This window comes from Exophiala xenobiotica, assembly GCF_000835505.1.
Source record: "Exophiala xenobiotica strain CBS 118157 unplaced genomic scaffold supercont1.2, whole genome shotgun sequence".
Lineage (NCBI taxonomy): Eukaryota > Fungi > Ascomycota > Eurotiomycetes > Chaetothyriales > Herpotrichiellaceae > Exophiala > Exophiala xenobiotica.
This window is the reverse complement of record NW_013562493.1, coordinates 2,786,756-2,809,076: the sequence shown is the minus strand read 5'-3', so window position 1 is coordinate 2,809,076 and position 22,321 is coordinate 2,786,756. Positions and strand designations below refer to the sequence as shown.

Here is a 22,321-nt window from a genome sequence, read left to right as displayed (position 1 = left end):
TATGTCGAGGCAGGTACCCGGGGAGTCCGCCTGTTATAGAGGTGCTTCAAACTAGGATCACGGTCTTAAGGGGTTCGGGGAAGAGGCAACAAAAGGTCCTCTGTGCCAGTCAAGTCAATCAAGCAAATAAATTTTACAGGCATCTCTATTGTACTACAGTAAGCATCTCGTTACCAGACGTAACTTAGTGCTCCTCTTGTTCCATTGAGGGCTAACTAACTCTCTGTGCTTCTACTACGGATTTTGATACATTTGAGAGTCCGCCTCCGGGAGATCCTCGCCAGATGAACAAACCCAATTGGTCCTACAAAGAGTGTCGGCGTGGCTTGCCGTGTTAACCAAATCCATCCAGCAAACTGCACACGCCCAGAAAATACCCCTTTGGTAAATAAAATCCAAGGCATCGATTGCACAATCACCACAGCCAGCTGTAACAGTATCACAATAGCGTAATCGATCTGTTCCGTGAGGTGGTACAAATCCAAGGCCTCGGGTAAGCTGAGCATATCTATCCGGCTGATGGTCAGCTGGCGGATACTTATCCAGCTGAAAATTAGTGTTGGTAAACATAGAACACCGAGAGCGGCGGCGACAATGTCTGTCGTGGCTTTTGTGAGGAAGGTCGTGAGTATCCCAACTTGTATCGAAAGGAACATGAAAGAGCGGACCATAAGATTGTGCCTGAGTACGATTCCCTCTTCAGGGTCCATTTTCCAGTGTTCGATGCGCCAGCGTGAAATGCACAATTTCCTGCGCTTGAAGGACCACGGGCGACCTTGCAACGTTTCAAGATCCACGGCAACGAGCTCGCGCGGGCAATGCACGTGGGTTTCCTGACGGCGAGTGGATATCCAGCGCATCAATAGATCGAAATCATGTATGTCCGAGACAATGGGAAGGACCATTAGGATCTGATACTCTTGCTTTTGGGATGAAGTAAAGGTATGAGAGTGGTCCAGTCGAGCAAGCAACGTGTCTTCCAGTGTCGGATGGTCGGCCACTTCCATATGAGAAAGCAGGCCTTGGCTAGTAATCTCGTGGACTTCGTCCGCAGGAGCAGTCCTGTTTCTGAACCTGAAATTGGTGAATTTGAAGTCCTTCGGAGAGAGGGTGGATTCGTGATCGGTCCTGTCCCAAGCCAGGATCGTTCTATCGACATAATGCTGTATGATCTCTTCTTGTAATCGAACGAATGCTTTCTCGCCTTCGCCGTAGATGAGAGCCATGTTGATATTAAAGATGCCCAGTAGGCAGTAAGCCTTGTCTTCCAGTCTCGATGTTTCCCTCTTCGCGGCCCAAGACATCCTCTCCGCGATACACACCTTCCATTGCGGTCGAAGTTTCTGAAATAGTCCGTGCGTATGCCAGAGGCTTCCGAAACTTCCAGTCTCAAGGCACGTGGCACCGGGGAAAGAAGTTGCACAACTGCATTCACCGCTGTCCAGTGTAGCACTAGTGTCAGAGGTGGTATTTCGTACAGTAACACCGATTAGACTCCAATCCTGCGCCAGATACTTATGCTGCTGGGGAGCGAGTAACTCTTGAAGCGTCCAGCCACGCCTGAACCATTCGGAGGCTTTAAACAGAATCAATGGCTCGTCGTTTGAGTAGTTCACACGGGGGACGTCTACCAAGTAGACATAGCAGACTCGCGAGGACCTATACCACTTATACATCGAATTAATCGTCTCAGATGCAACAAGTGTCGATCCGGCAAGACGACAGAACGCGGCGATCTTGTCATAGCCTTTCTTGCCGCGGACACGCTGGTCACGGTCGTTCTTGCGGCACGGGCACTGCAAGGCGTCGTTCAGGCTCTGTAGCTCTTGGAATGTGACTTCATCCTCATCACTAAACCATCTGTGAGAGAGAATTTGTGAGAGAGAATTGCGTATCCTGGGAGATTGGGTTCGTGGAACGTGGATAGCTTCAGTGTAGAGGTGTCAAGAAGCCTCATTATTGATCGAAGGCTGCGTAGATTCGGCGGTGTTGCTGTAGGTGTAACCTGTGAATGCACAGAGCCAGGGACAGAGGGTCTTGGAGTTTCATGAGATAAAATTGGCAAGAAAAAGAGAAAAGGGGACGAGGTCGGTGCCTAAAAGGTTAGGCCCTTTGGTGACCCATCCCGATCATTGAGAGCCAACCATTGAGGGAGCAAAGCAGAAACATGGCTATCGAGTAGTATCGAATAGCGAGAAGAAAGATGGTTTAATCGTGTTATTGTTTTCTGTACAACAATTTCGACCCATGCTCGTAGTCCCCATGGCCCCTACGACACCGAACAGGATTCTTAGGTGCTGGGTGGGTGCTACCCGACACGACTTACGCATTACAGTACTACTCCACGTGTTTCTTGTCTACGTTGTGCGACGCCGCGAGACGTTCAAGACGTGGGGCATACTGTATCGTGACCCTTGGACGCCTAACCCCTCCGAAAGGATTGTCTTAAGCTCGAGTTATGGAGTCCGTTCTATCCTGTGCGGTTAATAGTTCCAGAGATACCTATGAACTCCGGCACGGGGAATTATCGAACGATCTCATAGATCCTGCCGCCGTATCTCCTAATCGGTCTTAGTACCTATCTGAACTAGGTGAGCCAGTCTAGCTCCTTATGGATTGATTGATGATGCGATTCTACTTGACTTCAAGTTTTTCAAGATCTGGAGTAGAGAGTCGGCTCGGTGTCGGGCTGGGCTCGATTCAGCTCGATTCAGCTCGGTTTCAGCTCGTGCAGCCCAGTACAGCTCAATTCAATCCGATCTAGCCTTTTTTTAAAATTCTTACTATGTTCTTTATTATTGGGTTATAAATGAAAGATTATATACCTTTCAGTTTAGTAATATGAAAAGAGAAAGAGAATTCGGAACTGAGACTCGTAGACAGTCTTTTTTTTTTTTGGAAAACTTCCGGGCTGGCTCTGGGTTGGCTGGGAGCTGAGTGTCTTAGCTCGGCGTACCCCTTGCCTCGGAGCCAGCCCCGGGCTGACTCCTCTGAGGGGGGCACTATAGTAGTACCCCTTCGGCTACAATCTTCGGCCCGCGACAAGGTTTGCTTAACCTTATGATGGCTGGCTCTATGGTGTAAGATAGAGAGCGAGATGTCTGACACATATGGAATGCTAGTATTGAGAAGGACAAATAGAAAGCCCGTTTCAGAAGCGACAAGGCAGAAAGATGGAAGATCAAGGATTTCCTTTGAATTTTGAAGCGCATATCAACTGACATTACTATCCTCCATGAGACACAGGCATAAGAGCAATCTACTCGTACTAGTACTTTATTACCGAGTTCACAATGACGGCCATGGACACGCCTACCCAGCCTCAGCCTTCTAAAGCTTTCAAGTTTTTTTGTAAATATATTAAGACCGATTTAAAACCGAGTCAATGATTTAAGCACCATAAATCAGGGCTGACTCAGGATTGACTCGGTTTGAAGTTCAAAATCGAGTCTAGCCTACACTCCCCTAGGCAGAGTATAGTAGTTCTCCTTGCTCCTCAGTCGAGACTCGCAACATTGCTGGTACGCAAACAGCATTCTGAAACCTCGGCGCACCTCGAAGGTCACAGCCAGCTGGTTCACGGACGCGGACGTCCGTTCACTAACATGAATTGTGGTTTACGCGTCTGCGCCATTGGTGGTGGATTTGCGCTTCATCTACTCCTTGTCAATTGCAGATGCTTGCTCTTCGTCGTCCTCCTCACTGTCGGAGTACTCGGTTTCTGCTTGATAGTACTTTCTTTTTCGCTTACCACCCGAAGAGTTTGCTAATTCGTCGCGATCGGCGTCGGTATCAAGAAGCTTCAGACTAGGTTATGGTCCTTGGTGAGAATGCCCTTGACCATACGGGCACCTGGAGTGTTGCGGCGCCGATCGTCGCCATGGTACCAGTATTCCCAAACTCGAAGGTCGCTGCTGAATTGTAGCAGCTTTTCAATGGTCTGTCTGATGAGATTTGGAGGAACAACGACGAGGGTCGGATACTCTCTCGGCCCGTGGAAGTCGGCAAATCATTAGGCTGGAGATTAGCGACGACATCATCAAAACAAACAAGCGGCACAAACTCTGCTTTCAGCTGTTGACAGCCCCAGTAGCTGCATGGAGACTGACAGTAATGCATATTTGTGTATACATGGTAATCAAGGTTAAGGCTGCCGGCATGCCAAAATAACGTTGCATTTCATCACCATTCCAGTATCGTCAGAGATGTCCGAACCTTGAAAGACGAGGCGTTTCGGAGGGTAACTATTTCTTATTCTTGGTGTTGGGAAAAAAGCACGAATATTTTCGGGCCCGCGATAGATGAGAATCCTTCTAAGGCATGACCACGAATCTATCCTTCAGATATCGCGTAATACCTTGATGCGTTCGTGTCTTCCTCGTATGGTAGAAGTCGGCCGTGATGCTGCCGAATGAAAGCATCTGCTCCGGCAAGCCCTTTCTCTTAGTCCTTTGGTCTTCTAAGACACATTAGCCCTTGACAACGTCGTCGAGGCAAGATAACATACTCTTTGATCTTGGAATGTGCTTTCGAGATTCGTCTAGCTGTCACGGATACTTGTCGAGTGGGGGCAGGGAAGGGGTGTTCATGGAAATGGAAGATTCGTGCAGTGGTCGTTCAATCATCCTCTGAGCAGTGGGTGAGTCCTATGCAGGTGAAACCTAATGGCATTCATTTCCGTCTACCTGAGATGCCCTTGAGCGCTTGCCCCCACGGGCGAATGCTTGCCAGGAGACACACTTTTCCCAGTCATGGAGCATGCTGCCTTCAGCCATTCCCATTGAACAACCCTTAACAAGAGCCTGTCGGCCTGCGTTCAGTTTAATCTTGGAAATTTGAAGTATTTGGGGCAAAGCTCCTCGTGTCGATTGGGAAGCTGATATTAACGAGGCTCATAACCCCAGCCCCCAGTCCTTTTCCAAGGCTTATGGCTTTCCATTTATTTACCCTTGTTCTGATTGCGAGATGGGAATTCCTTCCACGTGTTGTCATCGTGTGCGTGAACTGAGATGACACGAGTGCCCTTGGCAGTATGGTAACTGACAGTGATGACATCCTTCGTGTCGCTAGTATCCTTTTTCGATTTATGAGGTTCAGAACCCCTGATTAGTCACAGGCTCGTGGTTAGTCGGGACGATGAAATGTGTTCTTACCCCGTATGCAGGGGAGATGATTGATTACTTACTGAATTCTGGCTTCCGTAACTTTCGGATACTAAACCCGGAGTCAATACAAGAGCTTGAGGTGGTCTTATGCTTACTTTGGCCTCGACTGACTTGCTAGCCGTTTCGATTGTTGTTTATACCAGGTATGTAGGAGGAACCTTTGGCAACAGAGTACTCCCCCGATAGCTGATTAGACGGGAGCTGGTTCTTTGCATTTCCCAAAAAATGTCTGCAGGAGAAAAGGCAAAGGGTGACAATTCGTTTTATAAGTCGCGGCGGAGTTCGCTTTATCATACACGCGCTAACAAGGAATGTCTGGCCAAGCCAGCACAATACAGCAACATCAACTCTACGGTAGTTCCAGCATGATGGTGTGCTGGCCAGTAAAGGAAGACGCTTGTCGCCCAGCGTATCGCCAGACTGCCTATCCGGCTGAAACGGGTCCTCCCGCTAACGGCTGTGACGATCGAGGTTTGATAAGCTGATCTCGAGATGCAGGCCCCTGGTGCGGTAAGCTGGCGCTTGTGCAATTGGTAATACAGAATAGGGCGGAGGTGGCTTTGAAACTGTAGCGGGACTGCGAAAGGGAAACCTTCCTTATTCATAAAGATTTATGAAGATGATTGGGCGAGATGGTTGGTGGTCTGGAATGTATATAAAACACCCTACTGGAGCCTCTGCGGATAGCGTCGTTGGGCCATCGCCGCACCTTCCCCATTTAGATAGGTCGGCAGCCTACTTCGGTCTGTCAGACACTTCCCACATACTTACACAATACCATGCATGCCCCCATGTTACGCTCATCTCCTGCATCCTGACAACAGCGTCGTAAAGCCTCCACGTGAGCGTTTCGGACAAACCTTTGCTCCACGATTCGGCACTGGACTAAATCTCTTCCGTGCCGAGCTGTTCCGAAATGCCAGTGTATGATTGGCCGATCACCTCGACCCTACACTTGGCAATTTTCCCAGTTTCGAGAAACTTGAGGCAGGAGTCAAACTTGTCTTTCTCCTTTCCAACATCTCGTAAGACTAGGCGCTTTTCTCGCCAATGAGAGCGATACGATCTACTCTTCTACCGATTATCAGGACACGACGATGTCCACCTTCTACCACACGTTGGAATTTGCCGGACCTTTGTCCTCGCAACAGTTCAAGGGATTGTCAGTTGCGGATGGCCACCTCCGCTAGGACAGGGTATACCCAGGCCCGCACATTTCCAAGCGAAGGCTTTGAAGTGCTTCCTTTGCACGAGAAGATAGAAGAGGAAAGAGTCCCAGGCTACAAGGCTGAAAGATTTTACCCTGTGCGGCTCGGCGATGTCTTCGAGTCTAGGTACCAAGTCGTTGCTAAGCTCGGTTTTGGTACAGCTTCCACTGTCTGGCTCTGCCGGGATCTTAGGTATGTCCTCAAATGGTTCCGAATCCGATTCGTGTACCCTGGTTTCTCTGTGGCATCTTGCTAACAGGGAGGATATCTACTACTTAGGGAAAGTATCCTTCTCACGCTCAAGGTCTGCATTGCTGGAGAAGATGCTACCAATGAGCTCGGCATCTCCAGCTATATCAAATCAATTGATGCAGAGCATCCCGGGAAGGCAAGACTGCGCGTGGTACTCGACGACTTCCAGATCAAAGGGCCTCATGGGTCTCACCAATGTCTCCTCTTCGCCCCTCTAGGCTTGACTTACACCGATTTTCGAAATCTGTTCCCAGAGAGGGCTTTGAATAAGGATCTCTTACAACAGAGCTTGCTTATGATTTTGGAGGGCTTGGACTTCTTACATCAAGCAGGCGTGACTCATACAGGTTGGTCCTTGTACTTGGGACCTCGGACATCCCACTAGCTAAGTAATATCCCAGACATATCGCCAAACAATATCCTTCTTGGGATCAAAGATGGCGTCGCGCTCTCAAAAGTCGAGCAAACAGAACTTGAGAGACCGTCTCCGCGCAAGGTTCTGGCAGACCGAGTTATCCATCTTTCCTACACTATGCCAATCACCTACGGCGAGCCGGTTATTTGCGACTTCGGGGCGGCTCGCTTGGGAGAGCCGGGGCAGAAGCACTCTGGCGACGTCATGCCTGGGGTATATAGAGCCCCTGAAATAATTGTTGGCATGGAATGGGACTCTAAGATCGATATATGGTCTGTGGGAGTTATGGTATGTAGTGCAACGCTCCACATGTTCTCTGCAGATCTTCCCTTACGCAAGATATAGATATGGGACCTGTTCGAAGGGGGCCGCCTTTTCCGTGCAGTAAAGGATGGTCATCTTAATGATGAGCTACATCTTGCCGAGATGGTCTCGCTCATGGGACCCCCGCCGAGAAAGTTTCTGGAACGCAGCGATAAGTGCCGTCAGTACTGGGACTCCGAAGGTGAGTAAGACCTGCGCTGGAGACCATGGATTATATATCTCCTTGGTATGGCTACGTTGACGATCAAAGGTAACTGGATCGGTCTAACGCCAATCCCCGATCAAATCCTCGAGACACGCGAGAGGCGTCTAGAGGGGAAGGATAAGGCGCTGCTCCTCGCCCTCGCCCGCAAAATTCTACGCTGGCTCCCGGAAGAGAGGCCATCTGCGGAGGACCTTTTCGAGGACGAATTTCTAACTCAGTGGGCGTCTGGGGAGAAGTGAGATCCTGAATGAGCCACCGACAATTTCGCGCTGCGGTCCAACAGTATCTTGAGAATTGCTAGGCAGGCCGAACATTGACTATATCAATAAAGACTCTATATATCTACACTTGCTCGACAAGCAGAACTGCTTGGACACCAACACCGCGAAGCGGTAACACCGGTAGTGCAAAACAAGCCAGGCGGAGCGGAAATACCAGCAGTGCAGAAGTGGGACTGCGAAGTGGGAATACCAGTAGCGCAGCAACGTGCAATGCTCCTGCGATGTGGCGCCTCTGATCAATAAACCATGACCATGACCATCGCCATCGCCATAGCCATGCCATCTACGACCTGAACCTGCCACTCGATGCTCCTGCGGTGTCGCAATTGTGATCAATCCTCTCTATTTACCCAGCCTTGCATTGTTCGAACCTCCATCCGGCTACAAGACCTTATGAGTCGTTGATCCTCGTGGTTGCGACCACTGCGAGCAACGCTCATAGCTTTTCTCGATGCCTCGCTAATCAATGGGGTCACTGCAATGGTTCCTGTTTATTTATCTTCTAGGCGGCCTCACCTTCATCCCTTTACTGCTCGGCATCCTCCTCCTTCATGCCTACTACACCTTACCTCCTCAACAAGCCGACACCTCCCAGAAGCCGGACCAAAACCAAGATCCTGCGCGACTTGCTCGCCCGGAAGACGACAAGCTAGCCTTCAAAAGCGCCACCGATGGCTTGGTGGAGAAGTTCCACCGAAAGCATGATTCGGACGTCGCAGCTGGCTATTTCGCCGTCTGCCGAGAATATGTCCCTGGCGGCGTCAATGGCAAGCCTCCCGAGAAGCTGACTCCCGCGGGAGACGTCGTTGCGCAGGAGTCTCCGAGCGTGTACCAGACAATGTACAGAAGTATATTCGACCGATCACAAAAGCCGACGATCGAGCCAAACAAGGACGGAGCGGGGAAGACGGTCAAGAAGGCAAACAATGTGTTCTACGTGGTCCTGAGACACGGCCACCTCATGCTCTACGACGACATACAACAGTTGGAAGTGCGGTATGTGATATCTTTGGAATACCACGATGTGGACATCTATGGTGGGGAAGAGGAGATACCCGAGGGAGAGTTATGGATCAAACGACATTCTATCCGGCTGCGGAGGAGGAAGTCTATCGCTGGCGATACACCCAAGTCGCTGCCCTTCTTCCTCTTCAGCGAGAATACTTCGGAGAAGGAGGACTTCTATTTCGCTCTGCTGAAGAATCAAGAGAAGAGTGTCACGGAAGATCTTCCCGTTGCACAAGAATTCGAGGTCCAGCACATCGTCACACTCGTGCAGAAATTGCACTCCTCAGAAGAGCATCTGCAGACGAGATGGCTCAATGCCATGATCGGCCGTCTGTTCTTGGCCATGTACAAGACACCGGAGCTGGAAGACTTCATCCGGACCAAGCTTACGAAGAAGATCTCCAGGGTCAAAAAGCCCACCTTCATCACCAAGTTGGCTCTGCGGAAAATCGACACGGGTACCGGAGCGCCGTTCATCACGAACCCAAGATTGAAAGACCTTACGGTGAATGGCGATTGCACCGCCGAAGCCGATGTCAACTATACTGGGAACTTCAGAATCGAGATTGCAGCTACTGCACGCATTGAACTGGGCTCACGCTTCAAGCCGCGAGAGGTCGACATGATCTTGGCCGCCACCTGCAAAGGACTCCAGGGGCACGTCCTCTTGAGATTCAAGCCGCCGCCGAGCAATCGACTTTGGTTCAGCTTTGAGAAGATGCCACAGCTGGATCTTGTCTTGGAACCGATTGTCAGTTCTCGGTCGATCACCTACACCTGGATTCTCCGAGCCATCGAGAGCCGGATCCGAGAGGTCGTGGCCGAAAGCGTCTGCCTGCCATTCTGGGACGATGTTCCGTTCTTCGACACAAGGGGCCAACTTTATCGCGGCGGGATCTGGCGGCGGGAATCCGTGTCCATTACGACGACCGAGATACCGAATGAGGAACCCGAGGACGAAGCTGAAGCTGGCACGCCTGGAACCAGGACCCCCGCGGAGCTCGGCAAGGATGATAGGATCATGAGCATGCCCGCACTGAGCGATACCAAGGGAAAGCCGACCGTCGCAAAGAAATCCATTTCATCGCTGAACGACTTCTTGGGCATGAAGGGCTCCAGCTCTGAAGCTGTGAACAGGTCTGAAATATCCACACCAAGACTGATGCGGTCACCATCTTTCGCCAGCGCGGCCAATCCCACCGTGACGGCGGATCACGCCGATGTCAACAGCCCTACACGAGAGCCTGATGCGAGCGCCAAGAGGGAAAGCGCAGCGAACTTTTTGAAGGATCTTTCCAGCAGGTCAACTTCCGAGACCCCGTCGCCCTCTGGCTCGCAGGCTGGTACACCTCCGGCAGATTCGGCAATGGCAGCCGCAATGGCGGCAGCAATGAGCCAAAAGGAAAGAAGTTCTAGTAACGCTTCACAAGCGTCTGTGGAAATACCCAGAGTCAAAGAGGACGCCGAGAGTCTGATGTCTTCCTCTGCGCTGCGAACGTCGACCATGTCAAGTCGAGCCTCGCTCAGTTCCAATTCCAATGACACGCTCGACACCGTAGCTGCAGGGAAGAGACCTCGATCGGCGCATCAAGGGACTACCAGACAGAAGAGCTTTGCGCAAGGAGTGAGGTCTTTGACCAGTGCCGACCGGAAGCAAGCTCTTGCTTCGGTCAACGCTGCAGCCGCCGCCGCCCAGAAATGGGGATGGGGGGTTCTGGCCAAGAACAGACAGCGCGAGGCTCAAGTAGCTGCGAGTGGTGGGCACGATGCGTCAGCCAACACGACGGCTTCCACTACGAATTCGAGGGAACCGATGGGACGCGGAAGACCGCTGCCACCACCGGGAACGCCACTGCCCCCGCCTGAAAAGCCCCGGAGTGGGTTCATGGCATCGAAGCGGAAGCCGGTCCCGCCTCCACAACTTCCCAAGCGTCCAGAGGCTGGTGCTCTTGTCAATGGTTCGAGTGATTCGGTGCCGAAAGGTTTGACAAAGCCACCCTTGCCCGAACGGCGGAAACGCCCGAGCTCGTTGCAGGTGAACGACGCGGCTGAGGATGAGGTGCTCGTGGTTGAAGCTCCTATCGAGTCTGCCCCGGCGAGTCCAGCGGCGGATGAGCATCATGATGAGTTCTTTGGCCATGGGGAGCCCAGTGAGTCTGGTGAGGTGGAAGAGCCGGAAGAGCCGGACGAGCCTGTAAAGCTGGAAGAACCTCCAGTGCTGCAAGAGCCTATAAAGCCTCCGTTGCCGGAGCTAGACAGTGCCAGTAGCGAAACTCAACCTGTCATGGATGACGAGGAGGAACTGCATAGACAGGAGCTTGGGATGTATGCTTGACGACGTATGTATAGAAGTAACGAGACTACTTTGATGAGTGTACTATGAAGATAATTGCTGCTGAAGCAGTTGCACTTGCACTTGCGCATTGCTCGTCATGAAATCTCTCCATTCTCTGGGTTCTGCAATTGGTGCCCATTCGACATATCTGCATGCACAAGTATGCAGGTGTGGAGCGGCAGGACAACCAAGCTATACGGATTCTTTCTGAGGCCAGTAGGGAGAAACGCAAAGAAAACCGGAATGCTATCAACCTGCCTTCCAGGCGTTCCTCGCACCGAGTATTTCTGGGCTTCTCCGGTCCTGCTGGTGTCTCTTTGCTGTTTGCAAAGGACAGGGCAGCACAATGCAACCGTCCCGCACATGTCGTGACCGTCGAACTGTGCCATGCTCGGTGGCAAGTCTGCATGCACAAGGATGCTATCAACATTGTTTGCTTGCCACCCACGGATGCATCCTCTTCTGTTGCGTGCCTGCATGCTGGCGTCAATACCTTCACAGACTGTACCTGGTATCTTGCCAAAATCTTCTCTGGAGCACCTCGACTCTTCACCCACACCTTATGCTTCGGTGCATTACGTGTCGGCGTGAATTCATTGATGTCAATGTCTTGCAACAACGCATGAGGAAGACTTTCGTCCATGCAAAGGTAGGAAGGGGCTGGAGAAAGCGTCCGGGGAAAGAGGCAGGCAGGCGGAGAAGGGGTCATTCCACGACTGTGGTTTCACTGGCCGGTGCAATGGATGTCGACGGCAAGGGTTGCCAAGTTCATTGATCAAAGCCTACAAAGGTTAGTAGCAGCCAGTCTTCCGGCTTGCCTGCACGTTGAGAAGAACTCATTCAACAGTGGGCGATATGGTTCAAAGTTTGAACCAAGCCAACCATTCCATCTCTGTCGCACTCAACAATGCAGCCGATGGGTTCAACTCCATGGCTGGGATTGGCGTATGAGTTGGGAGAAGCTTTAGTCATGTACTGTGTTAGCAGGCGAGCAACGAGGCAAGTGAGGCCGGGCTTTGGGAGCCAGGTAGGTCAATTGAAAACGGAGACCGTGAATGACGCCCTTCACGCCGTTTTACGGATCCAAAACGCCGGTCCAAAAGCGGCGTTTGGTGCGATCTCAATTGAGAACGGTGACGGCTTAGAGGCTGCGGTGCGGCATGTCAAACAAACAACAAAGATGCGCCATGGAAGGCCGATTCACAACGACCTGCTCATAATATGGGTAAAGGTCTACTCAAATTATCGATGTTAAAACTTTACACTACTCCCTCCCTGCATTATTGAAGCACAGCACATCCCAGTCATGAAGCGTCGCCGAAATGCGGAAGACGCGTCTCACAACCTCATACGATAATGTCCATGGGTACCTTTCGAGTCCGTCTGAACTGCATCGACCATTACCAAGCCTTACCCTTCGAAGAGTTCGATCCTTTCCTCCCACAGGATGTTGCCAGCCAGCATGCAAGAGACCGACCGCGGATCTCGGTTATTCGCGTCTTCGGCGCCACAGAGACCGGTCAGAAAGTGCTAATGCACATTCACGGAGCTCTTCAATACACCTACATTGAGTACAGTGGTAGTCTGGCACCTGAGGATGTGGATGTGGCTATCCGTACGCTCCAGCTCTCCATCGATCATGCTCTCGCGCTTAGCTATCGCAAGAACATTTATGAGGGAAAGCATCGATATGTCGGCCACATTTCTCTGGTCAAAGGCGTGCCGTTCTACGGATACCACGTTGGATACAAGTACTATCTCAAAATCTACCTGCTCAACCCTTTGCACATGACGAGACTGGCCGATCTTCTTCGTGACGGTGCGGTGATGAAAAGAGTCTTACAACCTTACGAAAGCCACATGCAATACCTGGCGCAATGGATGTGCGACTACAATCTTTATGGCTGCGGCTACATTGAATGTGCCAGAGTCAAGTTTCGCTCACCTGTCCCAAAATACTTTGACATGACCAATCCCATGCACCAATGGCACGATCACTCGATTCCTCCGGGTTGCATTTCTGCTGACGGCGTCCTCCCGAAGCAGAGCCATTGCGAGCTTGAGGTCGATGTCCATGTCAAAGATATCCTCAATCGCCAAAACGTGGAAGCCCGGCCCCTCCATCATGATTTCATTGAACGACTTGATCCAATTCCAGCTGATGCCAAATTGGTCCAGAGCATGGCAGGTCTCTGGAAAGACGAGACGCGGCGCAGGAAACTCCGCATGGGCCTGAAAGATCCTAAGAGCAGTCCATTTCCACCGGAAGTCCTGATTTCCATGTCGGCAGACCCAAGAAATACCTCTGCTGGAGGATGGATTCATGAAGAAGAGTACCGTGAGAGACTCGGTCAACTGGCTGTTGAAGAGCACGAGAACAGTGACAGACGAAAAATCTCCTTTGACACCTTTGTGAGGCCTACTGCTATGGAGACCAGTGTACAGACAGCGCTCGAGAGCGTTGAAGATCTTTACCCGGACAAGCTAGGGCGACGGTGGAGCTCCGGGAACGAAAGACCAGCACCGTCGGAGGAGGGACCTGATCAGGTCCTTGTCGACGAAGCTCGGGCAGAAAATCTTGCTGAAGCCAGCGAATCTGACCCGAGCTCCGAAGAAGCCCATGCAGCAAACGAAGCATCGCTCGAGCCTGCAGCTACCATGGACGACAACAATTCCAGGAGCAATGGAATCCCAACCGACCAAGTGTCGTCGCCGATCAGTTCTTCCGAATATCAAAAACACGGCATCCGTCCTGCAGGGGATACAGCGCGTCTAGATGAGGATGCTTTTGAGGTACCCGAAGAGTACGTTACCCGTAAATTCGACTCTTCCACCGGCACCAAACGACCCAGGTTCGCACAAGCACCGACATTCCGACCAAGGAAAAGACGGAGGCAGCTAATTGACGAAGATAATGTCCTCCCCGACATCACTTTCTCCGGTTCGGACGAAGACCCAGACTTCGCGACTGACGGCAACGGGTTTGGTGATGGTGACGAGCCGACTGAAGAAGAAATGGACGGCGTTCGTTTACCTCGAAGTACAGTCACTGGCTTGCCAGCAACTGGTCAGCATCAGTCGGAACCGAATAATCCGTCACAAGAACGTCCCAACTCTGTCGAACTTTCACAACAATCAACCCTAAGCTTTCCAACCGTCAAAAATCCTCATGACCCGGACACAGGCCTTCGCCTGAGTCAAAAGAGCAACACCTCTGAGAAGTCTCCGCAGACTGACTCCAACAAACAGCCGACGTACGCTGCCATGCCTGAAACTCCCCTCAAGAGCGTACCGAGCTCATCGCAACAGACACTCATCCCTCCAGCTACAGGTCGAAGCAATGACTTGGCACAAGACTTCGACTTCCAACTCCAAGGTCTTCGAGTGCCAGTCAAAGATGCGTCTTTGCTAATATACCAATCTCGGCCACCGAACGTTCAAGAGGTCAGAACAACAATGTGGCAACATGGTCTTCCCAACGTCCTCTTTCAAGAAGCATATTACAGCAATGAGGATGATGTACCCGAGCAAGCAAGAGCATACGCAGGCCGTGAATTCAAACTCGAAAGCAACACTGTCCCATATCTGCCTGACTTCGACCCGACTGGTACATCCCCCGCATGTTTCGGTCGACGAGCGCCAGTGCTGGTGGATGTTCCTGCGGAGCAAGTGCGGGACAATCAAAGACGTAAACGTTGCACAATCAAGGAATGGGTCATCGCGGATACGCCGCCGCGAAAGGTGGACGTGCTTTCCTGGCTGCAGGAAGAGCAGAAAGCTGCAACTGAAGAATCGATTTCTACGACCAAACCATCATCCTCCAAGAAGGCACTTTCACAGATTGATGGGCCGACGCAGAAAAGCCGGTATGGATTCAAATATTCCCAAAAGCAGCCCAGCACGAGCGTCCAGCACGAAACACAATACATGAGTATCATGGCTCTCGAAGTACATGTCAACACTCGTGGTTCGCTTGCTCCGAATCCTGATGAAGATGCCGTCGCTTGCGTCTTTTGGTGTGTGCAGACTGACGATGAGGACATCGAGAGCAAGGGCAGCAAGGAAGGGATTCACAAAGGGATTCTGACAGTCGCTGACGAGCCACACAAGGCTAAGAAGCTAGGCCGCAACGTGTCTTTTGATGTTGAAGAGGAGGCCACCGAACTCGACCTTCTCACGAGGCTCGTCGACATTGTCCGGCTTTACGACCCTGATATTTTGACAGGATATGAAGTGCACAACAGTTCCTGGGGATATCTCATTGAACGGGCACGTGTCAAATACGACCTGAACTACTGCGATGAGCTCTCTCGAATGAAGTCTCAGTCTCATGGCCGATTCGGAAGAGAGGACGACAGATGGGGTTTCAACCATACTTCGACTATTCGGGTTACCGGGCGCCATACCATCAACATCTGGAGGGCAATGCGCGGTGAATTGAACCTGCTTCAATACACCATGGAAAATGTCGTCTATCATTTGTTGCATCAAAGAATACCTCACTACAGCTTTGCTGATTTGACAAAGTGGTACAAGAGCAAGAACCCGCGCGATTTGGCAAAGGTCATTGACTACTTCTCCAATCGAGTGGAGATTGGCATTCAGATTCTGGAAGCGAATGAGCTGGTCCCGCGAACAAGCGAACAAGCACGTTTACTGGGTGTGGACTGGTTCTCTGTCATTTCTCGCGGCTCCCAGTTCAAGGTCGAATCTTTGATGTTTCGTATCGCGAAACCGGAGAATTTCATACTGGTATCACCCAGCAGAAGACAGGTCGGAGGACAGAACGCCCTGGAATGTCTGCCACTGGTGATGGAGCCTCAAAGCAATTTCTACACAAGTCCCATGCTAGTCCTGGATTTTCAGTCTCTTTATCCCAGCGTCATGATCGCTTACAACTACTGTTATTCGACTTTCCTTGGTCGGGTCGTCAGCTGGCGAGGCACGAACAAGATGGGCTTCACGGATTATCGTCGAGAGCCCAGGTTGCTGGAGCTCTTGAAAGACTACATCAACATCGCCCCCAATGGCATCATGTATGCGAAGCCCGAGATTCGGAAATCGTTGCTGGCCAAAATGCTCAGCGAAATCCTCGAGACCCGAGTGATGGTCAAGAGCGGCATGAAAGTCGACAAAGACGACAAGACACTGCAACGTCTATTGAACAACAGACAACTTGCACTCAAGCTCATCGCGAATGTCACCTACGGCTATACCTCCGCGTCTTTCTCGGGGCGGATGCCTTGCTCCGAGATTGCAGACAGTATTGTCCAGACCGGTCGTGAAACTCTGGAGAAAGCAATCGCTCTGATACATTCGGTGGAACGATGGGGTGCTGAGGTTGTCTACGGCGACACCGACAGCCTCTTCGTCTACTTGAAAGGTCGGACGAGGGAGCAGGCCTTTGACATTGGAGAAGAGATTGCAGACACCATCACCAAGATGAACCCACGCCCAGTCAAGCTCAAGTTTGAGAAAGTCTACCACCCTTGTGTCCTACTGGCAAAGAAACGATATGTCGGCTTCAAGTACGAAAGTCGGAACCAGACTGTCCCCGAATTCGACGCCAAAGGCATTGAGACGGTACGTCGCGACGGCACTCCCGCAGAACAGAAGATCGAGGAGACTGCGTTGAAGGTTCTTTTCCGCACATCGGACCTTAGTCAAGTCAAGAGCTTCTTCCAAGCACAATGCGCCAAGATCATGCGTGGCAAAGTGTCGATCCAAGATTTCTGCTTTGCAAGGGAAGTCAAGCTCGGCACCTACAGTGACAAAGGTCCACCACCTCCAGGGGCACTCATCAGTGCCCGGAAGATGTTGGAAGACCCGAGGCTCGAACCTCAATACGGAGAGCGAGTGCCGTACGTGGTGATCACCGGTGGTCCTGGCGCCAGACTCATTGATCGGTGTGTAGCACCGGAGGTGTTGCTCAACGATGCACATTCAGAGCTGGATGCCGAATACTATATCTCGAAGAACATCATCCCGCCTCTCGAGCGGATCTTCAACTTGGTGGGAGCGAACGTGCGACAATGGTACGACGAGATGCCCAAATATCAGCGCATCAGGAGGGTCGAAGCAGGGCTTATCACCGATGGCAAAGACATGGGGTTGGCGAAGAAGACCACTCTGGAGTCGTACATGAAGTCTTCAACGTGCTTGGTCTGTCGTCAAGCCTTGGACACCGAGTCCGCATTGTGCAGCAGTTGCTTGCAGCAATCTTCTCGCAGCTTGCTCGAACTCCGGTCCAGACTTGTGAAAGCAGAACGGAATGTCACCCAGTTGGCGAAGATATGCCGGTCTTGTGCGGGATGGGATTGGAATGAGGAGGTTCGATGTGACAGCAAGGATTGTCCCGTTTTTTATTCTCGAACAAGGCACAAGGCTGCTTTGGTCAATGAGAAGGCTACACTGCTACCGGTCATTGGGACTTTAGAAAAGGCAGCGAACGATGGCTTGGACTGGTGATACTTTTTGTATATTGCTTGGATCGTGTACGGCAGCGTTGGATAATGAATGGGTCGAAGCATTTTCATGGAAGAGATGATACCCCTGGCTGGCATGATGCAGGATATGACAGAATGAGCATGGAATACAGTACGAAGCGTTTGAGCTGTTTCGAGGCTGATAAGTTATGTCGCTTCTTCTTCATGGTCCCTTCGTCCCTTCTTCTTCTTCATGGAATGTCTCCTCTGACTACAACTAGTGGCCGCGATTGCCATTCAACTTATGAGTCACTGGCACCTCGGTGCTGGTAGAGGAATTGAATTTAGATATCATTGGTTGTAATGGGCCTCTGCCAGCACTATGGAAGCCAATCAAACCTCCCGACCAGACCTTAGACATCGTTGAACCATAAGCTGCTTCATCTCGCACAACATGGGGCGAAAATTCTGACTGGTTGAGTATATGAAGGCAGCCACGTCCATCGGAGTCGACAGGGACATTCACATCCTAGCAACTACAATCGCAATCGCAACCACAATAATAAGAGACAGTACCATTTCCCAAAAACGCCACCAACTGTACAACAGCTGCACTTCAAAATGGAATCCATCATTCAGCAAGACTACAACTCCTCCAAGTTCCGCCGCATAGGCCAGGGCTTCTGTGGATCCGTATGGGCAGCCGAAGGAGGCACGACGGCGATGAAAAGAGAGGATGGCGGTCCGGGGCGGTCTTTGCTCAACGACTACAACATGCACAAACTCGTGCTCGAGACAGCTTCACAGGACAAGGTCAGCGTGTGCGTGCCACGATGGCCGAATTTCGTTAAGAACGACGACAGTTGGTGGTGCGACATGAATCTCGCCAGATTTCCAACCGGCTACACTACCTGCAACGTGCTCTGCGCCGAACGCATACCACCACTGCCGCAGGAGGTAAGGAATCGTCTCATTGACCGGTACTGTCCACCCGCGTCGGTTGCGACCATCAAGGCCAACGACGCCGACCGAGACTGCTTGGTACGCCCCTACCTGGGTCGGCGAAAGATCCAGAACGAGGCCCGGAGAGGGCGAAACTTCTTCTCCCTGCGCAACTATCCTTTGCATCTCAACCAAGCAGAGGACCTGGAGCTTCCGATTTTAAAGTACGCACATGCCATGGCTGAGATACTCGCCATGATGCACTGGACTGCAAAGATCGACGCGAACGACATCGAGTTTGTGCTGGGAGGCTTGCAAACACAAACAAAGACCGGCCGCAACGAATACACACACGACATCTTGGGAACTCACTCTCTATGGGTCCTGGATTTTGACTGCTGCAAGCCGCTGGCCATGGACGACGCCGGCATCGAGCAAGCCGCTTATGCGTTCTTGAGGAACGACCCGTACTTCCCTCGCCCTGCAAACAGCGCACAATCCCCAGACAGCAGCCTGTGGGTTGAATTCCGCACCCGATATCTCGAGTACAGTCAGAATCTTGTCACTGATCACGGCGTAGCCTGTCTCAGCTTACCCGAGAAGTTTATTGCACGGGTTGTGGAAATGTACGAACAAGGCAAAGAGCGAAAGACATCGGCACTCATATCGTAACAGCGCACTCGTACGTGTCCTTCCCTTGGGAGTCCCCTTCCTTGGGAGTCAATCTTTCGTTATCGAAAGATACGGCGTCGCCCTCGACTCTATCTTCGATATCCGAGGCATGTTGAAGGCGTACCCTCGATGGACGACCATGCCTGTTCCTGTAGAAAGAAGGTTGAAGAGATCTCTGTTCGAGTGCCTCTATATAGCCTAACACAAGCTTCTAGGTGGCTGGGATGCCTAAGTTTGACAGTTCCGCCCACAGCCGTGACCTCCTCCTTTACAATTGTGCCATCCAGATACAGATAGTTTACGATGATCGATTTCATGGGCAGTGGCTTCTACAGGCGAACAGGCGAACAGGCGTCGATGGGCTGGGGTCCCAAGATGGCATCATTTGCTGGTCCACTACCGATCCTAGCCCCGCGACTGGGGCCCCCTAGAAGATGTCTGCACTTGTACCACGGGAACTATTTTAGATCGGGTCTCATGTCAGTTGAGTAGCTAGCTTAGACTGGGACTTTAGCTCATCCACCCCCGGCTCGGCCACTAACTTAGAGTGCGGGGTGGATAGAGAAGGGTCCACGTCAGGAGCCGTCCACCTCGACGATCGAGAGTAGTCGTCTGGCTTGGGTTGGGGGCTAGGTGGGGTTTTCGTGGAAGAGACGGAACTGTTCCAGCCCTCATTCACACTTTCAATGAGACACATCAAATGCTTCGCTCCCCAATGTCGCCCAATGACTACGCGGAAGAAACAATAAGTCTCGCGAGGTCCTGAATGATCGAGCGCTCGTTAGTATTTCGTCGTAGCCCTGGCACCCTGGCCTGCTTGGACTGAGGGAGAATGTTTGTCGGACTTTGACGCTAAGCCCGGTCACATGTATCGCATGAAGATGATTGGACAGTGGGCGGGTTCGGCAGAGTTGCTTGGTTAGGGAGACAGGTCAATCATGATCATGACAGCTTCACCTACTCCGTTCACTCCGTTGTACATAGTAAGGCTTCAACCATTCTTCCCGCCAAAGCTTCTTGTTTCGGTCGATCATCTTAGACAGCATTCCACACCCCTACAATAGGCAAGTATAGCGAAGCACGTGAAACAAGGGCCAACATACCATTCCCTCAGGCCCCCTCAGCCCCAAACGCTTTCGCTTCTTTTGCGTTGGCATAGGCGTTAATATTTCCTCAGCACCTGGTTCATATCTTGATTCTTCTTCCATATATATAGATTCCACTCAAAATGCCTCCGAAGCGCACACCTGCCGCCTCGCAAAGACCCGCAAAGCGGGACACACGAACAGTCAAGCGACGACGTGCGGTTGACGAAGACGAATCAAACAACTCCCCAAAAGCTCTGAGGCGTGCACAACACACCGAGGCGCGAGCCGCACCAGACAAGAAGGCCTTCATCGAGGACTGGTTAGAAGAATCCTGCTGGTCTCGAAGAGCGTCGCCAGAGAACGAAGCCCAGCTTCTGGAAGTGTCGGCCAACATGCACCGCAAACCTGCCCCCGTCTCTTCGTCTCCGGGAAACACCTTCGAAAGCCCCGTATCAACCTCCAGAAAGTCCGAGAAATCTACCACAAGTGTATATGTCTCGGATTATCGGGTATCATTGAGCTATCGCAGCATCTTCGTCGAGCGCGAGAATCCTCCGCCAGAGTTGATGCGGAGGGCGCAAAGACTGATATCGCGCTCGTGAACCTCTCCTGAGATCGACGACGCCACGATTGAAGAGCTGAAGAACATATCTCGAAGAGTCCAAGACGACCCTGAGGAAAAGATCATCAAGCAGATGGTCCCGGAAATCATCCCCTCTATGCAAAAGATCCCCGACCAGAGACTAGAAATGAATTCCGGCCACCGGTGGTTCAACTCCGTCCCCATCGCGCTTCAGCCCTCCATTCTTATCAACCCACTACCTTTACCAATGCCTAAACCTGACCTGGCTTTTGGATATTCTGAGGCGGCTTTTACCGAAGACCAGTTAGGGACAATTGATCTACTTGTCGACGATCAGTTCGGCCGGAGCTACGCCGTACCAGACAAGAGGATTCAATTTCCGTTTCTACAGATCGCAACAAACCAGGCAGCGGGTGCTGGAGCCATCGCATTAAAGGGAACCATGGAACTTATGGAGCGCAGCTTCGGACTGGAACATTTCGATTATGAAAAGCCCCAATATTTCTCCGTCAGTATGGACCATGAGCTAGCTCGGATCAATGTACACTGGGTGAAAGCTGCCGCTGAAGGCGGACAACCCAGTTTTCATGTCGAACACCTATCAAAATATCTCTTGGACGACGCAAGTGGTATACGAGCAGTTTCGCGAGCCATCAAGAATATCCTCGACGATGGTGCAGATGCACGGTTGTCAGCACTTTGCAGCGCATTGGATAGGTACCGGGCTACGGTCATCCGTGACAGGGCAGCGGGAAATGCTCAGAGGAATCAGGGACATGATGGCTCTCCCAGAGCGGACAAAGGGGACGGTGCCGCCACTTGATCTTTTGGTGGCTGGCGGCGCGTCATAGGAGAAGGAAGACGGAAATCACCGGGACCCGCAAATGCCGCCCAAGGAGACATGCCGGCTCAGAGGCGACCGCGGCGCACTCAGACGACAGCGCAAAGAGGTAGAGTATGATCAAGGTGGACGCTGAGGAGAGCAAGGTGCCCTGAAATATCTGTAGTCAAGATGGATGCTGCTGCGATTGACGTGAGTTTGTAGACATGTGCACAGCTCTCTGTACGACTGTCGCGTCCTGATCCTGACTGATTTTTTGCTCGTGTTCTTTCGCCCGTGGCCCAACTTTTTCTGTGGGTTTGTCCTGTGATAGGTGACTGAGGTAGCGAGTAACAGTAAGGGAACTCATCTTGCCTCGATATCACGTAGATGCGATACCAAGTAAATGCGACCGGTCTTGATTGGTGGCTTGCGCCCATGTCAGCCTGGCGGCTCCCCGACGCATAGTGCAGCTCGCGCCGACGGCATCGATCGTCGGGTGGAACACCCCATGTGGAAAAATCGGAATGTCGAACTTGGGCTTGGCTTGGCTGAGACGAAGTCCCGATCGAAAAGAATGCAGGTGAAAGGATGGCCA

The 22,321-nt window shown here is 51.7% G+C and overlaps 7 protein-coding genes across 7 annotated transcripts; 6 read left to right on the top strand and 1 right to left on the bottom strand.

Annotated features, from left to right (window-relative positions):
- Positions 1 to 215: 215 nt before the first annotated feature.
- On the bottom strand, positions 216 to 1,957 carry PV05_03246 (uncharacterized protein; the record flags this gene model as incomplete). The annotated part of the gene is made up of 2 exons (XM_013463878.1): positions 216 to 1,860; positions 1,920 to 1,957. 2 exons carry the CDS (start codon positions 1,955 to 1,957, stop codon positions 216 to 218), a joined length of 1,683 nt encoding a protein of 560 aa, XP_013319332.1.
- Positions 1,958 to 5,958: 4,001 nt separating this feature from the next.
- Positions 5,959 to 7,909, top strand: PV05_03245 (uncharacterized protein). The gene is made up of 5 exons (XM_013463877.1): positions 5,959 to 6,565; positions 6,653 to 6,972; positions 7,027 to 7,328; positions 7,386 to 7,545; positions 7,615 to 7,909. The coding sequence occupies exons 1-5, from the start codon at positions 6,216 to 6,218 to the stop codon at positions 7,806 to 7,808; spliced, it is 1,326 nt and encodes a 441-aa protein (XP_013319331.1). The 5' UTR covers positions 5,959 to 6,215; the 3' UTR covers positions 7,809 to 7,909.
- Positions 7,910 to 8,111: 202 nt separating this feature from the next.
- PV05_03244 (uncharacterized protein) lies at positions 8,112 to 11,243 on the top strand. Its single transcript, XM_013463876.1, has one exon. The coding sequence runs from the start codon at positions 8,317 to 8,319 to the stop codon at positions 11,191 to 11,193; it is 2,877 nt and encodes a 958-aa protein (XP_013319330.1). The 5' UTR covers positions 8,112 to 8,316; the 3' UTR covers positions 11,194 to 11,243.
- Positions 11,244 to 12,549: 1,306 nt separating this feature from the next.
- Positions 12,550 to 17,661, top strand: PV05_03243 (uncharacterized protein; the record flags this gene model as incomplete). Its single annotated transcript, XM_013463875.1, has 1 exon — positions 12,550 to 17,661. One exon carries the CDS (start codon positions 12,550 to 12,552, stop codon positions 17,659 to 17,661), a length of 5,112 nt encoding a protein of 1,703 aa, XP_013319329.1.
- A 578-nt stretch (positions 17,662 to 18,239) lies between these two features.
- Positions 18,240 to 19,232, top strand: PV05_03242 (uncharacterized protein; the record flags this gene model as incomplete). Its single annotated transcript, XM_013463874.1, has 1 exon — positions 18,240 to 19,232. The coding sequence occupies one exon, from the start codon at positions 18,240 to 18,242 to the stop codon at positions 19,230 to 19,232; it is 993 nt and encodes a 330-aa protein (XP_013319328.1).
- Positions 19,233 to 20,460: 1,228 nt separating this feature from the next.
- Positions 20,461 to 20,922, top strand: PV05_03241 (uncharacterized protein; the record flags this gene model as incomplete). Its single annotated transcript, XM_013463873.1, has 1 exon — positions 20,461 to 20,922. The coding sequence occupies one exon, from the start codon at positions 20,461 to 20,463 to the stop codon at positions 20,920 to 20,922; it is 462 nt and encodes a 153-aa protein (XP_013319327.1).
- A 52-nt stretch (positions 20,923 to 20,974) lies between these two features.
- PV05_03240 (uncharacterized protein) lies at positions 20,975 to 21,915 on the top strand. Its single transcript, XM_013463872.1, has one exon. The coding sequence runs from the start codon at positions 21,016 to 21,018 to the stop codon at positions 21,724 to 21,726; it is 711 nt and encodes a 236-aa protein (XP_013319326.1). The 5' UTR covers positions 20,975 to 21,015; the 3' UTR covers positions 21,727 to 21,915.
- The last annotated feature ends 406 nt before the right edge of the window (positions 21,916 to 22,321 follow it).